Here is a 12,917-nt window from a genome sequence, read left to right as displayed (position 1 = left end):
TCCCAACAATCTCCCCATTCCAGGCAATCAATATTCAATTGTTTAAACAAATTTCCCTTCTATCTATCTATATTGATCTTTTATATTTATTTAAATATTTTCCATAACATTTTATCAATGTATCATTTTCCATTTAACAATATATTAATTTGTATTTCCTTAGTATTATGATTTCAACATATATTTATTTTAAACATATATGCAGTGTATTATTTAATAATTTTCCTGTATTCTGTTCTTTCTTTCATATAATTATTATTGTCTTTTCTTTGTATTGTTTTCTTCCATTTCTTCAAATATTTCGATATGTTATATTTTCTGTTTTTTCATAAATTCTTCAAAACCATCTTAGTATATTATGTTAATATATCATAGGTTCTGGTTTAGAGAGAAACTCTTTTAGTTTTTCGGGATCCTCAAAATATAATGACTTGTCTCCAGATGACACTCTCATTTTCGCCGGGTAGTATAGACCATATTTAAATCCTTTTTCTTTAAGTAGAGGTCTCATATCTAGAAGTCTTTTCCTTTTAGTTGCTGTGTTTTTGGCGAAGTCTGGTAAAAACCATAATCTTGATCCTTTATAATTTAAGTTTTTATCTTTTTTTGCGGCATTTAGTATCTCTAGTGCTTGTTGGTATCTCAACATTTTGAAAATGATTGGTCTTGGTCTGTTTTTATTTTCTAAATTTTTAATTGGGATTCTATGCGCCCTTTCAATTTCAATTGGTTGTTTCAAGTCTAATTGTAGAATTTTTGGAATTAAATTTTCAAGGAAAAGGATAGTATTTTTTCCCTCTAGATTTTCTTGTATTCCAAAGAGTTTGATGTTCTTTCTTCTTCCTCTATTCTCGTAATCCTCCAGTTGATCTTTTAATTTATTTAATTCCAGGCTGTCGTCTTTACATCTTTTTGATTCACATTCTATAGTTTCCATTTTTGATTCTAGTTCAGTTGTTCTTTTGTTGTTAACTTCCATTTGTCTATGTATATTTAAAATTTCTTCTTTCATTTCAGACATATTAGTGATAGTTTCTTTAAGCATTTGTTTGATTTGTTTTAATTCTTCCATGACTTCAGCTTTGCTTAATATGTCTGGTTCATCAATAGGAAGTGGTATCTTGCTAGGTGTTATTTGATCTTGTTTCTGTCTTTTTGCAGATGTTCCAGCCTCATTTTTGTTTTGTCTTGTGCTTGCCATATTGTTGTTTTTTAATCCCTTTTCTTCCAAATTTATTTTTATCTTTTAAAGTAAAAATTTTCTTTTCCTTTTTTGCCTTTTTTTTCCCTTTCCTTTTCTCTTTCTCAGTTATCTGTCTCAATCTTATATACTCCTTTTTTAGTGTCTTTATCTCTTTAATATTGGTAAAAAGGTTTCTTTTAAGCCCCTTCACTGTTTCAATGAAAGAGGGGGATATTCAATCCAACAGAATTTCCTTCCTTAAATTTTTCGCAGACTTGTCGGGTTCTTCCACAGATTTAATTCAACGAGCGTCTCTCAACTGCCTCAATGTCTTGCCACATCAGCTTTTTTCCAAAAGTTCCTTTATCCCCTTCCTCTGTCTCCTCTCATACAAGCCCAATCGCAGCTTTATAATGGAAAAGCAATTTCAATTCAGTTTTTTGTTTATTTAGTAAGTTTATATTCTTTCTCTGTCTTCAGCGTCTCAGTGTTCAATCACTGAGAGAAAACGCCTGTATTCCTTTCACTCAGTTTTCTTCAATCAATCCCCCTTTTCAGCGTCGTCACCGAAGGGCTTTCACATATATTGTCAGCTCTTTTCCCCTCTAGTTCCGTTCAGCTTTACTCTCTCCCAATATCTATTCGTTTTAGCACAGAGGGAAAAAATTTTTTATCAGCCTTTTTCAGCGCTGGCAGGATAAGGCTGTATTAAACTGTCGCAGTTTCACAATCAACCGTCAGCAGCCTCACAATCCTCCTGCAGCTCCCCTCTCACAAGCCCAATCGCAGCTGTGAAAGAGGAGAGCGAAATTCACTCAAGTAATCAATTATTTCAATTAATTTTGAGTTATTTTAAATTGTCTCAATTGATAAATGAATCCTCCTTTTTTTTTTTTTTTTTTTGTCATCCACCTCAATGCCGATCCAGCACTAAGGGAAAACAAACAAGTATATTGGCCTCAGACAAAAGATCAATCAATCACTCAGGGCTCAGTCTCTTCACCGAACTGGAAATGGCTGCCTCAAACCGTCACATTTAAGAATTCTACTGACAACGTCCATACATCAGGAGTCAATCTTATTCAGCAATTTATATTTCCTTAGCCCCTCTTCTTCTTAATGTCAGTTATCTTTTTTAGTGCCTCGTCGTTTCAGTACCAAAGAAAGAAATCAGCAATCTTTGTCTCTGTTTTTTTTTTTTTTTTCCTCTACAAACACGCTCTCAGCCTCAGTGTAGGAAGACAACTTGCAATCCTTTATTCTCTTCACTTAAGTTCAATCACGGCAACACAAATCTCTTTCAGATCAATTCTCTCGGTTCTGTCAGTTACTCACCCCCGGTGCCTTGCCGTTTCAGTATTGAGAAATCCGACAAATTTTTTCTTTCTTTGATTTCACTTTCACGGGTCTTCTCACAACTTCGAAGAATGAAAAATCAAATCTGTCAGTTCTCAAATACTTCTCACTGCTTGTCACTCTCAATACTATGTAGATTTTCCGTTATTAGATTTTTTTTTTTCCTGTCAGTTATTAGCCCGATGCTGTGCCAATCTAACACTGAGAGAAAAAAAACCGGCAAACTCACTTCGGCTCTCTCCTCTCAGAATCTGCACCGATTTCAGTCGAGAATGTCAATTTCAGTTACCACATTTTCAATTTTCATTAGATTTGGTTTTTTTTTTCTTTTCCAGCAGTAAAGGGATTAATTATCTTTAAATCATTGCCTGTTTGAAGAGGAGCGTTTCGATCACACCTCCATCCTGTGTTCGCGTTAAGCCACGCCCCTAGCGTAGCTGGTTTTAAGAAAGGTTTGGAGGAAAAGTCCATAGTCTGTTATTAAGAAAGACATGGGGGAGGCCACTGCTTGCCCTGTATCGGTAACATGGCATACTGCTACTCCTTGAGTTTTGGCCAGGTACTGGTGATCTGGATTGGCTACAGTGAGAACGAGCTACTGGGCTTGATGGACCATTGGTCTGACCCAGGAAGGCTATTCTTATGTTCCTCTTCTGCACTGTAGCTGAGTAGCAGCTGTATCTTACCTGCAAAGTCATTAAGGATGCTTGTACTTAGCAAGTTGAATTCTTGAAGGCTGACTAATTATTCAGAAACAGGGAACACATTTTTATGCTTTCAGGTGGACTTCTTGGGTCACCAGGTTGCACAGTGGTATAAATTGATAAACGGATTTGTAAGAAAAAAACCTAAAAATGGACTTAGGGACATCTGGTGCATTGAGATAAAGCATCAAATTACTGCATTTCAATGGCCACGAATTTGGTCTTGGAGAATGAAATGTATGGTGTCCGCATCTATGAGACAAACTTGGTTTTTCCTTTTACATAGAGCATTTTGGACCCCAATTAGATTACAAAAGTTAGATAGCTCTAAGTCTAATAGATGCTGGTATTGTAATCTGGAAGCACGATGGACCTCAGGTCTGACCCAGCGGAGGCTTTGCTTATGTTATTTAATATTCTGTTGTCCCTGTATCATGGCCTTTTGGAAATCAATTTGGTCTCAAATTAATTGTTTATTAGAAAACCATGTAGCATTATCATATGATACAATTATGTTCGGTATGTCAATGAGAACAAAAAGTCAAATTTCATCATGCAATAATAAACTTTTATTGATTATGACAGGAGTCACCATACAACATATCACCAGTAATTGGAAAAATTACAGTAGACTTAACTATACCTTCTGGTGGAATTTGTTGTGTCACATTTACAAAATGGAAAGAACAATTGCCATACAAAAAGGGAATTATAATAATTTTAAAAAGATTTGGGGGCCATTGACAAGTTATTGCAATGATTAGACACCATTTTCCTCTGAAAGTACATTTATACATAGGGGGAGGGGGGATGGTATAAAGTTTTATTAAAGGTTTAATCACTAGATAAGAATATAATGTTTATACGATATTTTTTGGTTAATATTTGAAGGTAGGGTGGGTGGGGGGTATACATTTATGTATTTATGATGTTATTATAAGGAAATTCAAGTGATGTATTCAAGTTTTAACTGATATATTATTGTGTACTTGATGCAAGATGGAAAAATGAATAAAGAATTTGAAAAAAAAAAAGAAACGGAACACGAATAAGACCTCAAGGATCTTCTAGTCTTGTCATTTTGCAGTGGCGTACCAAGGGGGGGGGGGGGGGGGGGCGGTCCGACCCGGGTGCAAGGCCCGAGGGGGTGTACAGCTGGCCACTTACCAGGGAATAGGCTGCCGCCGGGGAAAGGCTGCCATTGCCGTCATCAGAAAGAAGCTGGCGCCGAACTCTCCCTCCCTGCTGCTTCTCTTCCCCGAGCTGAGCAACTCTAGCCGTCCGACGTCAATTTTGACATCGGAGAGGACGTTCTGGGCCAGCCAATCACTGCCTGGCTAGCCCGGAACGTCCTCTCCGACGTTAGAATTGACGTCAGGCAGCCAGAGTTGGTCGGCCTGCGGGAAAAGAAGGAGGCCAAATTTGGCGCCAGCCTGTTTCTGATGGCCAGTGGCAGCCTTTCCCCGGTGGTGGTGGCTGCATGGTGGTGGTAGCGGCGGTGGCATGGGGGAGGGAAGGGAGAAAGAAAGAAAGAAAGGGGGGGAGCCAGGGAGCCAGAAAGAAAGCAAGGGGGGGGGACTGGGATCCAGAAAGAAAGAAAGGGGGCAGGGTGAAAGAAAGAAAAAAAAATGGGGCATGGGGAAAGAGAGAGAAAGACAGACATAGAGAAAGAAAGGGGGCATGGAGAGAAAAAGAAAGAAGGGGGCAGGGTGAAAGAAAGAAATGGGGCACGGAGAGAGAGAGAGAAAGACAGACATACAGAAAGAAAGGGGGCATGGAAAGAGAAAGAAAGAAGGGTGAAACAAAGAAAAAGTTGGGGGAGGGAATGAAGTCTGGAGGAGAGGAAGCATACAGGAGGCTGAAAGAAGGGAAGATATTGGATGCACAGTCAGAAGAATAAAGTGCAACCAGAGACTGATGAAATTACCAAACAAAGGTAGGAAAAATGATTTTATTTTCAATTTAGTGATCAAAATGTGTCCGTTTTGAGAATTTATATATGCTGTCTATATTTTGCACTATGGGCCCCTTTTACTAAACTGCAATAGCAGTTTTTAGAGCAGGGAGCGTCGAGAGCAGCGTGGGGCATTCAGCGCAGCTCCTGTGCTAAAAAACGCTATCGCGGTTTAGTAAAAGGGGCCCATAGTGCAAAATATAGATAGCATATATAAATTCTCAAAACGGACACATTTTGATCACTAAATTGAAAATAAAATCATTTTTCCTACCTTTGTTTGGTTGTCTATTTTTGTATAGTTGTTACTGAGTGACATTGCATAAAGTCATCTGCCTTGACCTCTTTGAAAACCTGCGGAATATAAATGATAATTAACATTTTCTCTGCGTACAATGTGCTTTGTGTTTTTAAAATTTTATTGTTGGTAGATCATTTTGACTTGGCCACGAAGGTAACGAGGAGGGAGGGAGGGGAGCTGCTGAAAGACATCTAGTAATCCTTGCAGGCTTGACTGCAGGGAATTATTTTTGTAAAATCATGTTTTGTTATGTGACTGGCATTATTTAGACTTTAATTTCTATGAATGAAGAGAATGAAAATGATATAAAATTACTTGCTTGTTTTTATGTGCGTGCGCTGAAGGAAAGTGGAGAGAGTGGGCTGAGGACGCTGAAGGGAAATGGGGAAGAGAGAGTGGGGAGAAGACGCTGATTTATAAATTGACAATTGTACAGAATATTGTTTCTTTTTATACTTTAATATAATAAGTTCAATATAAAACAATTCAAGGCTTGTGTGGATGGAATCAGGTGGTTTGTGGGGATGAGAACCGAGCTTAAGGGGATTAGTCCAATAAAATGGTATTTTCATATTTCTCATTATTTGTTTTATTTTTATTTGTTAATTTGTAAAGTGGTGATTGTTATGTATCAGTTTTTCAAATTTACATCTACTGTATTTATATTTTGCACAGTATTAGAGGACATGTATTACTGTTTTTGTGGTGTTGCATTGTATGCAGAGTCTAGTTTCTTGACAGTTCAGTTTAACTTTTGTCTACATATTTCTATTTTTAGTTTGTGATTATTCCATATTGGGCAAAGGTGTATCTGTCTGTGTGTATGAAAGGGACATGGCTTTCTGATAGCATCAACTATACTGGATCAATTGACTGTGCAGGATCTGGTTTGTTTAGTTTTACAATGTATGTGTTGGTGTTCTAGTGCTCACTGCAGTGTTTAAGATGCTGCCTTTTCCTAGGTACACTCTTGTGCGATATGTAGATTGTTACTAAAAATCATATTTTTCATATATATGGGGGGGTGTCAAAAAATGATGGGCCCCAGGTGTCACATATGCTAAGTACGCCACTGTCATTTTGCTTTCTTGTTATGGCACTGGAAATCCTATTTGATGACCAGTTTTATCCTTGCTTGCTGATACTAAATGATCTCTCTGTGCTTATCTCACGTTGTGTACTTTACTAAACTTCAGACAAATAAAAGACAAAAAATGAAAACTTTATATGAAAAGGGTCCACAGAAGAGGATTATTACTTAACTGATTGTGAATGCTGGTATGTTGACTCTTGGATATTCTCTTTTGAATGCAGTGTTTTACTATTAAGGAACTGTATGTTAACCATTTTCAGTTCACAAAACAGTGTAACAAAAATTAAATTTAATACAAATAAATAATTTAAAATACAGAGTGAAATAAATATAATTACCTAGGAGTAGCTGTCCTGCTGCTGCTTACAGATTCTTTCCCGCTAACAGTTCCGACTAATTTCTGAAGTGCTTGTGTTGGGAAGGCTGTGTCTAAGCTTATGTCGGTACTAAGCAGGGAGCTGCTATTCTCATAGGTGTCTGACAAAGGTTCCAATGTTAGAGATACCTGGAAAAAAAACCCAAAACAGCACAACATGATAATGTATCTTACTATACCACTATTTATTATTTCTAAAGCGCTGAAAGGCGTATGCAGCGCTGTACATTTTAACATACAATAGATCAGTATTACTTTGAATGCAAGTCACAGCCACAGTCCCACACCCTGCCTTTTCCCCTGCCAGGCAATCCTCTATCTGCTCTTCTTTACCAAACCCATAAGCTGAGTCAATAATCCCACAACCAACACCCCCTCTTCCAACATTGATCAGTTTGCAGAACTAGAACAAAAAGTGGTGTCTTGGCCAAAGTCCATGTCTTCAATTGGAAAGCAGTAATAGGATCCAGAGAGAAAGAAGACTAAAAGTGGTACGTAGGGGAGAAAGTATAGTTACTCACCTGTAGCAGGTGATCTCTGAGGACGGCAGGCATATATTCTCATATGTGGGTAACAACATCTACAGAACCTGGCACAGAGTCAAAAAATGCACTGTCACTTCAAAATTTTAAGACCACCCGTCCCTTGCACATGCTTGTGCCTTCCCACCTGACGTTGGCTTACAAGGCCATCAGTTCAGTAATAAAGCTAAGAAGCCAACATTGTAAGAATATATCCCTGCTGTCCTCGGAGAACATCTGATACAGGTAACTATGCTTTCTCCGAGGACAAGCAGGCATTACACTCTCAAGGGTGGGGCACCCAAGCTGCCAGGATCATGCCTCTGAGAAGAGGGTTATTGACAACTACCATGAACCTAGTGAAACTGAAAGAGTTGGAAGAAAGTTGGCATTTATGTAGAGAATACATTTTGTAGAGCTACTTGGCCGAACCGACCATCCCATCTGGAATGATTCTCCAAACAGTATTGGGATGGGACCAGGTAGCTGTTTTACAGATGTCCAGAATGGGAGTGGAACGTCAGCCCAGCCTGAGCACAGGAAAAGGAGATATAGTCTGCCAGCCTTGTCGGGATGGTTCTCTTAGTGACAAGAGCTCCAAATCTGTTAGGACTGAATGAGAGGAACAGCTGAGTGGTAGTTCTGTGAAGTTTGGTCTGATCCAAATAAACAACAAGAGCACGCTTACAGTTCAATGTGTGGAGTGTTGCTTCACCAGGGTGAGAATATGGTCTTGGAAAGAAGACAGGTAGAACCATGGACTGGTTTACATGAAACTCTGAGACGACCTTCGAAACTCTGGATGTGTGCAAAGCACCACCCTATCGTGCTAGAAAGTAGTATAGGGTGGATCAGATATGAGTGCTTGAAGTTCATTAACCTGGATTGCCGCTGCAATAGCATCAAAGAAGGCCAATTTCCAAGTGAGATGTTTGAGATATAAAGTTGAGAGTGGTTCAAATGGAGGCTTCAACTGAGTGGAAAGTATAACATTAAAGTCCCCGGTGACAGCAGGAGGCTTAAGAGCACGGTACTGGGGTTCAAGAAAGGATTGGACAATTTCCTACTGGAAAAAGGGATAGAGGGGTATAGATAGAGGGCTACTGCACAGGTCCTGGACCTGTTGGGCCACTGCATGGGTGGACTGCTGGGCACGATGGACCTCTGGTCTGACCCAGTGGAGGCATTTCTTATGTTCTTATGGTATGGTAAAGTCTGTTCATAAATCTGTAATCCAAAGAATAAACAGATAATGTTTTTTTGCCCAGTAGCGCATAAAATGCACCGATTGCACTGAGATGTACTTAGATTGAAGTAGTCTTGAGTCCAGAATTGGATAGGTGTAGGAAATAGTCCAGAACAGATGGAAGAGGAAAAGAAATTGAGTCTAGTGAGTTGAGATTACACCAGACTGTAAAGCAAGTCCACTTGAAATGATAACATTGCTGTATTGATAGTTTTCTAGATGCTTCAATGATGGCTGATACAGATGCAGATAGTGCGAAAGCATCTAGTTGGTGGGAGAGAGATACCATGCTTTGAGTGATAATGAACGTAGATTGGGATCAAGAAGAGAAATCTCATTCTGTGTCAACAATGTTGGAAAGATTTGAATGTGGTTGGTTCTTGTACACTGAATTGTAGGAGAGGGAACCATGGTTGACGTGGCCACCAAAGTACTATGAGAATCATTGTGGTTTGCTCTTGGTGAAGTTTGAGTAGAGTCTTCCTGAGTAGAGGAATTGGAGGGAAAGCATAAAGAAACTTGCCCCACCAGTTGAGGAAGAAGGCATCCGACTCCAGACAATTGGGCATGTAGAGTCTGGAACAGAAGAGTGGAAGTTTGTGGTTGTGGAGGGAAGCAAATTGGTCCTCCATTGTCCTTCTCCAGAATACTTACTAAAGGAGGAGGTTGTAGGAGTGGACATGGATGGCGACTTGATGGTATCAGTATATTTCCTGGTGAGGTCAGCAACCTTCTCTGTCACCAAAAAGATCATCAGCCTGGAATGAGAAATCCATCAGCTTCTCCTCAACCACCGGTTCTATATTTGAGGCACACAGAAAGCACATCAAAAGCATTATAGGTTGCCTGAGCCATATGCCTTCTGCATTTCTTCTGCTTGGTTACTAGCTGTCAGAGCTCTGGAACTTTTTAAGGTGATAGAGCTTCTGCAAACCCTGCCACACTATGTATCAAGTTCCACAAGTGTGTGTTCTTGAAGGTTGATTTATGCTTGGAGGCTAGCCTAGCACTATGAAAAACTTTCTTCCCAAAGGGCTCCAAGATCCAGGCATCCCTCTCCAGGAGCACCAAGGAGTGAGCCTTGGGACTCTTGGCTCTTTAGAGTGGTTTTAACCACCACAGTATGATGTGGAAGCTGGAATTGTTCAGACCCAGGAGCCTTTTGGATTCTGTGCATAGAGTTGGCCTTCTTAAGAATAGGCTGTATAAAGAGAGGAATCTCCCACTGCTTCATCTGCATAGATTGAAGGATTCTGTGCATGGACACTATCATAGCTTTCTTAGGAGGGTCATCAAAGTCAAGGATTTCCAACATCTCATCCCTAGGCTTACCCTCAATCTCCAACTGAAATGGGATAGACTTGGCCATCTCCTGCATAAACTCAGTATAGGAGATCTCCTCTAGGGGAGATCTCCTTTCTTGGGGAAAGGAGGGGTCTGAAAGGATACCAAGGGATCCCTTCTCAGAGAGGACTTATGGATCCTGACCAGATTTCTGGAAGAAGTCTGAATCAGTCTCAAAGATGTGTTCTCATGGAAAACCTTGAATATGTACCTACCTTAGTCTACAAGGCCGCTGGCTAGATTCCGGGCGGGCATAACAAGGGATGGAAGTTCTCCTAAGCTTCAAGAGTACTTCTTCCTCCAACAGACTGAACACTGACATTGTCTCAACCAGTGCCAACTTTGACATTCTTTCATGCACTAGCGTCAAAGCATATCAAACAGACAGCACATGGACCTTCAGAATAGGTTGGGTCTCCCTCAGGACTGGCATCAATTTCCTCAATGCCTCAGCATTATGTTGAGCAAGAAAGGTTTCCATCTGCTCCAGTATGACCCAGATCCACCCCACGAGGTCTGCCATCGATAAAGGCTGGGCTCAGCTGGTACAATCACATCCCCATCAGGCATCAGTGTCAAAATGAGTTGTTCCCAGCTCAGTGGAGACTGGCATGTCCATTCTGGTGCCTTGGAGGGGAAACATAGAAACATAGAAGATGACAGCAGAAAAGGGCTACAGCCCTCAAGTCTGCCCACTCTGCTTACCCACCCCCTGTCTATGCCCTAATGACCCAATTTCCTTATCTTGACACTCATAGGGATCCCACATGGGTATCCCATTTATTCTTAAAGTCTGGCATGCTGTCTGCCTCGATCACCTGCACTGGAAGCTTGTTCCAATGATCAACCACTCTCTCTGTGAAGAAATACTTTCTGGTGTCGCCATGAAATTTTCCGCCCCTGAGTTTGAGCGGATACCCTCTTGTGGCCGAGGGTCCCTTGAGAAAGAAAATATCATCTTCCACTTCGACAAATCCCGTGAGGTACTTAAATGTTTCGATCATGTCTCCCCTCTCCCTACGTTTCTCGAGAGTGTAGAGCTGCAATTTGTTCAGTCTCTCTTCGTACGAGAGACCCTTGAGCCCCGAGATCATCCTGGTGGCTGTCCGCTGAACCGATTCAATTCTGCGCACATCTTTACTGTAATGTGGCCTACAGAATTGCACACAGTACTCCAGATGAGGTCTCACCATGGCCCTGTACAACGGCATTATGACTTCAGGCTTTCGGCTGACGAAAATTCTATTGATACAACCCAATATCTGCCTTGCCTTAGATGAAGCCTTCTCCACTTGATTGGCAGTTTTCATGTCTGCACTGATGATTACTCCTAAATCTCGTTCTGCTGAAGTCCTAGTTAAAGTTTCTCCGTTCAAGAAGTACGTCCTGCATGGATTTCCACTTCCGAGGTGCATGACCTTACATTTCTTAGCATTGAAGCCTAGCTGCCAGGTTGAGGACCAACTTTCCAATGTAAGCAGGTCCTGCGCCATATAATTCTGTAAACTGCATTCACTTACTATATTACATAGTTTGGCGTCATCGGCGAATAGTGTTATTTTACCTTGAAGCCCTTGAGTCAGATCCCCTATGAATATGTTGAAAAGGAGTGGACCCAGGACCGAGCCCTGTGGCACTCCACTGGTCACCTCCGATGTTTTAGAGAGGGTACCATTAACCACCACCCTCTGAAGTCTGCCACTCAGCCAATCATTGACCCATGCAGTTAGTGTCTCTCCTAACCCCATCGATTCCATCTTGCTTAGCAGCCTGCGGTGTGGGACACTGTCAAAAGCTTTACTGAAGTCCAGGTACACGACGTCCAAAGACTCTTCCAAGTCCAATTTTCTTGTTCTTTTGGCATGGATGTTCCTCGTGCACTGGAGCCATCGATACCCTAGAACTCCCAATGGTATGCTATGCTATGATAGGAACAAATGACATTGATTCTTGGCTTCCTCCCAACATCGGTGTCCCTTGACATCGATGAAGATGACATTGAATCCATACATAGACTCGGAGCAAGATCAGAGGATGCTTGATGCCAATGGGTTCTATCATTCTCAATGTTGAGGCAGTGCTAATGCATCCTCAGTGTCTGATGCAGCTTCCAAATCCATAGGGATCAATGCCATTGATGGACCATGCTTTTTGGTGCCAAAATATTTTTTGCACTGCTGCTCACTTAATACTTCCTGATGAAAGCTGCAATCACAGTGTATGAATATGTATGTTAAACATGCCAAGAATAAAAATATAGACATAGGAATATGACGGCAGATAAAGGCCAAATGTCCCATCTAGTCTGCCCATCCACAGTAATCATTATCTCTTTCTCTCTCCGAGAGATCTCAGGTGCCTATCCCAGGCCCTCTTGAATTCAGACACAGTCTGTTTCCACCACCTCTTCCGGGAGACTGTTCCACGCATTTACCACCCTTTACAAATTACATACCAATTGAAGAGTGCCAAAATCACACACTAACAGAGCATGCTAATATTTAGCATTGCTGCAAAATTGAAAAGCATTCAGCAAAGTTTGACAATGTGAACATGACTTAAACTTTAGAAAAAAATATACATTTCCTTCAAAAGACATTCAAATTGCCTCTCATTAGTTCTATCAAAATCAAACTTTCCTTAATTATCCCAATGAGTTACAGCATAAACACACTTCCACAACTGTTGTAAGATAACCTGGTTATTTATTTGTAATTACAGGTCTCCCCACATATTTGTGGGTTTAGCATTCATGAATTTGGTCATTCACGATTCTAAGCAGCCTCTCTCCTGATTCCCATATCCCTCCACACGTTTAAGTTTCAAGTTTATTTAGTAT

At 40.5% G+C, this 12,917-nt stretch overlaps 1 protein-coding gene across 2 annotated transcripts in view; it reads right to left on the bottom strand.

The window, feature by feature from the left end:
• The window catches only part of C2CD3 (C2 domain containing 3 centriole elongation regulator), a 224,922-nt gene that overhangs the window by 198,092 nt on the left and 13,913 nt on the right, over positions 1-12,917 (bottom strand). For both annotated transcript variants that reach the window (XM_033947874.1, XM_033947875.1), the window contains exon 4: positions 6,930-7,096. In XM_033947874.1, the coding sequence (XP_033803765.1) occupies positions 6,930-7,096 (167 nt within the window). The remainder of the gene's footprint in view (positions 1-6,929; positions 7,097-12,917) is intronic.

This window comes from Geotrypetes seraphini, chromosome 6 (assembly GCF_902459505.1).
Source record: "Geotrypetes seraphini chromosome 6, aGeoSer1.1, whole genome shotgun sequence".
In the NCBI taxonomy this organism is placed as follows: Eukaryota; Metazoa; Chordata; class Amphibia; order Gymnophiona; family Dermophiidae; genus Geotrypetes; species Geotrypetes seraphini.
This window is presented reverse-complemented; position numbering and strand designations above follow the sequence as displayed.